This window comes from Poecilia reticulata, linkage group LG18 (assembly GCF_000633615.1).
Source record: "Poecilia reticulata strain Guanapo linkage group LG18, Guppy_female_1.0+MT, whole genome shotgun sequence".
NCBI classification, from domain to species: Eukaryota; Metazoa; Chordata; class Actinopteri; order Cyprinodontiformes; family Poeciliidae; genus Poecilia; species Poecilia reticulata.
Window position 1 is genome coordinate 1141496 of NC_024348.1, and position 4341 is coordinate 1145836.

General features: G+C 37.6%; 1 protein-coding gene across 13 annotated transcripts in view; it reads left to right on the plus strand.

The window, feature by feature from the left end:
- Positions 1 to 4341, plus strand: part of ablim2 (actin binding LIM protein family, member 2) — a 145872-nt gene that overhangs the window by 60399 nt on the left and 81132 nt on the right. For all 13 annotated transcript variants that reach the window (XM_008434833.2, XM_017310474.1, XM_008434832.2 and 10 more), the window contains 3 exons: positions 181 to 293; positions 1708 to 1834; positions 2801 to 2894. In XM_008434833.2, the coding sequence (XP_008433055.1) occupies positions 181 to 293; positions 1708 to 1834; positions 2801 to 2894 (334 nt within the window). The remainder of the gene's footprint in view (positions 1 to 180; positions 294 to 1707; positions 1835 to 2800; positions 2895 to 4341) is intronic.

Here is a 4341-nt window from a genome sequence, read left to right on the forward strand (position 1 = left end):
GGAGGAGGCCTCGGGGAAGACCCAGGACACGCTGGAGGGACTATGTCTCTCGGTTGGCCTGGGAACAGGTGTCAGTGATGGTTAAGGGTTTGTTCTCCTAACTTTAGACTTAACTCTTGTCACATGGCGCAGCCCCAGTGAAATCTTTCTTCTGATTTTACATGTCTTGTTTGTTTTTAGGCAGCCATTCCCAGCTGGTGATCGGGTGACATTTAATGGAAAAGAGTGTATCTGCCAGAAGTGTACCCAACCTCTGCCTGCCAACAGCCCAGCACCCATCCAGGCTGTCCACAGTTAGTACTTATTTCAGTTCCTGTCCCAAACTTGAACTCTGTGTTCCATCCCCATTAACTTAAATTTCCCATAATGTCTGATAGGCCTGTCACGATAACAAATTCTGCTGGACGATTAATTGTCTAAAAAATTATTGCGATAAACGATAATATTGTTTCAAGACCTTTTGACACTGATTTAATGGAAATGACTAATAATGCATGCAATTTYCTGCCATAGAYAGATACACTTTATTTTCAAAAGAACACATAACACTGGACCGAAAACAAAAATAAAATGGATTCTCAGTGTCCATTAACAAAACGTACTTGAATAAAAAACTAAACATAAAGCCAAAGTGGAAATAAATACTGCATTCAACCAAAAGAGTGCAGATATGAAATCTGTATACTATATTGCCCTTCAGTAATCACTAGATTTAAATAGAGAAGATGGGCACATCCGACTACCTAATGCAGTAGTTAATACTACGCTATTTTTTGCCCATATTTTCCCTTTACGACAATCTTAGATCGTTGGCCGATTTCGTTACCAATCATCTTGCAGTGTGTGGTGTGTTACGGTAGATCGTCGTGGACACTCCAATCTAAATCAGGAGGTTTCCCCGACTGGGAGCTTAACGCTGAATGTGACAGGTAGCCAATCAGAAAGCGCGGATTCTCCTCCACGCTTTCTGAGGGGAAATTACGGAGGGGAATCCCAAACAACTGACACGGCGCAACACGAAGTCCAGCGGACATCGGAGATGATATGTGGAAACAACATTAATATTTATTCAACATTTCGTGCAAAGAATATAGAAATGACAAGGAGAGGAGTTGGAGCCAAATTGCTACAGCAGTTGATAAACCCGGTAACTTTTCAGCTGTTCTTCATTTACGTGACATAAATAGGTTATAATGATTTTCATTTAGTCAGGACTTTACGCTGAGCCACATGCATCACAGGTAGATTCTAGTAAAGCACTGATTAATGCCTGATATTAAAATGAGTTAACTGGACTTGTAGCCATTATTTTGTGCCCATATGGCTGGACACCACACGGCACGATGAACCCGATCGAACCACTATACCTGGTATTTCTGTCGACTAGGATGTGGTCTCTCAGGTTTTGAAAATGGGCCGACAACTTGTGTAATGCGCGCTGGACATTAGACTAAGGAAATGAGGAAGGGAGGGTCAGTGGAGAGCACCGGAGTTGAGCCTTTTTTCATTCAGTGTCATCAACAGAAAGAAAAAAGGCCGGAAGAGACGATAAAGCTGATAATTAAAATGAGGTCGATAGGTTTAGTTTATCGTGCGATTAATTGATTTATCGTTTATCGCGACAGGCCTAATGTCTGATGTCACTTTTACTCCATGATGAAACTGAAGCTAACTTACTCTATCTTCATCTACATGTGCTCTGTGCAGACTGTTGTGGTTGTGGGAAGGAGTTCAAGAATGAACAGTCTCTTGTTGCTCTGGACAAACACTGGCACTTGGGCTGCTTCAAGTGTAAAGTGTGCAACAAGGTGCTCAATGCTGAGTACATAAGCAAGTAAGTTACTCTAGCTATTAACAGAGGTCCAGCGATCCTCTTTTTAATTGACTCTGTAAAAATGTTTGTGTGCTCAACCAAGAGTTGGTGTCAAGACTCTCTTGCACTTTGCTTTGTGTGTCAGAAGCTGGAAAATTTTGGGAACTTCTGCTCAACTGGAAGATTTCCAGAAGGTTTCTGGCATCTCCAAATCAAACATATCCCATGACAGTCCGACTGTAAACTAAATACAATGCAACATGTCAAATTTGTTGTAATATGTTCCTTCTAACTGCTGTTTTCTGGGCTTGACTAGGAATGAATTAGCTGCTTCACCAGATTGACAAAATGTCTTCAAGAAAGGTTCACACAAACTTCTGGTGACAAACAGCACGTTTGTGTTCATGAAAAACACAAAGGAGTTTTGTGTTGGCCATGGAACCACAGAAAACACATATTATTTTCCTTCATCTTTACCAGTATTTTGCTTTGACTTCCGTTCACCACTACAGCCTAAACCAAAAACAACACTTCTCCTGTGGACCAGGCTTTGATCCTCACATGGATCAGTGTGTCCTCACAACGTATTGCGTGTTAGGAAATTGGTCCTTACAATGTATCAAGTACAAGGCCACACACACAAACACACTCTCACACAAATCCAATAATCCAAATGCTTAAAGCTTGTACATGTACAGGTTATTTTATGAATCCGACCCGTTTACTTTGATGCCAGATCCAGTTTTGATTCAATCAAGTAATCTCCATCCAACTTCATCTTTTTTGAAATGCTGTCTTGTTACATGTAGGCCACTATTCCTGTATGTAGTATACCTGAAATGCCAAGATAGGACACTTTGTCTTGGCAAAGTGTCAAGACAAAGTGTCCTGATTGGATATGTTAGACACTAGATTATCTGTGTGGTATGAAGCATGTCTGTTGCTGTGTGCTGTCTCTAGATAATTTCTCATGTGTTGCCCAAACAGAGATGGGATCCCCTACTGTGAGATGGATTACCATGCTATGTTTGGCATCCAGTGCGAGAGCTGTAAGAAGTACATCACTGGGAAGGTTCTGGAGGTATACCGTTTTTTTATATGGGGGAAATTCTTTGCGGCGTGTGTCCCACTCCTTTTTATGGAGTGTCAAAGTTTTATGATTCAAAAAATGAGTGACTTGTTATATATTTATGTATACATATCATAAATATATAATGTGAATAAATAAGTACATAAAGAAATATATTATAATGGATAAACAAATAACAGTATCTATACACGAGAAAGAACATGTTCAGAAGAAACTTATAACATAAATATCTTTATTTTTAAAACATCCATTAATTGCAATTGAATTCATTAAATCTCTTAAAGGCATGTATCAATTTCAATATTCATAATATAGAATTTATTTGTTTAATTAGTTCTATGAAAGGTCAGACTGACATGAATAAATAAGTTAGTAAATGGATCATAAAATAAGTCAAATTAGTGATGAGTACATAAATGGTTGGATTTATAAATCTATTATTTAATTATTAAAAAAATATTTACTATATGTAAAATTATAATTTTTGCCATTTATTTATTTTTGCTATAGTTCCATACCTTGCTTTGGATGCATCAAAAATGTAATAATATCTACATTTTCTATCTGGAGATTGGTACACCAAAGATTGGTGTGGACATGTCCCCACCAACAGTGCTCCACATGGGCTACTGCTTTGCATTGAGTCAGGAATATCGATGGTCAGGAAATTAACAAAGAATCTGAAAAAGGAATGTAATGTTTTTCTATTAATTGTCAACATTACAACAGCAAGATAACAACATCCAAGAAAATCACATTTTGCATGTCAGTGAAAAGTTTTAATTAAAAAAAATTATACTTTAAATGAGGGGAGTAGGTTAGTTGCTGTAGCTTAACTTTGATATACTTTGCATACCCAAGCTGTATAGTTCAGTGTGTTTTAGTTCAGTTAGCACAAAAATAAGGCGACCCACACATCTACTTTGTGACAGATTATCAGTAGAGCAGGTGTTTAAATTTGCTAATCAACCACAAGTGGTCAGGCAATTACTTTTTAATGATTGCAAAATAAACATCAAGCGTGAAAATTCAAAAAACAGAAATCTGTAGCGGATTAAAGGTTCTGTTTTGGTGTGTTTACATACTTTCTGTGTGGGAAGTGTTTGGTTTTTGAATGTAATCTTTGCCCTTTCTACTCCTGGAGCTCTTGTATGTTTGTTGCTGTGGCAACAGTTCTGTGTATCATATTAAACTGATATAGACTAATAAAGAGAATTGGTTTCAAGTTGTTCTCCTGGATTTCTACATCCCTGGACTAATTGCATCATTTGTTTGTAGAACGTGGCCATATTCACAGCAATCATAAAATAGGATGAAATATTATATAAAGCATAGGAGTCAAAGTTTGTTAACCATTTCTCCTACAGCAGCAATTAGGTAAAATTAAATGATTGGCTTTAAAAGAGAAATTTACTTAATCCTCTACTGCATCTTGACA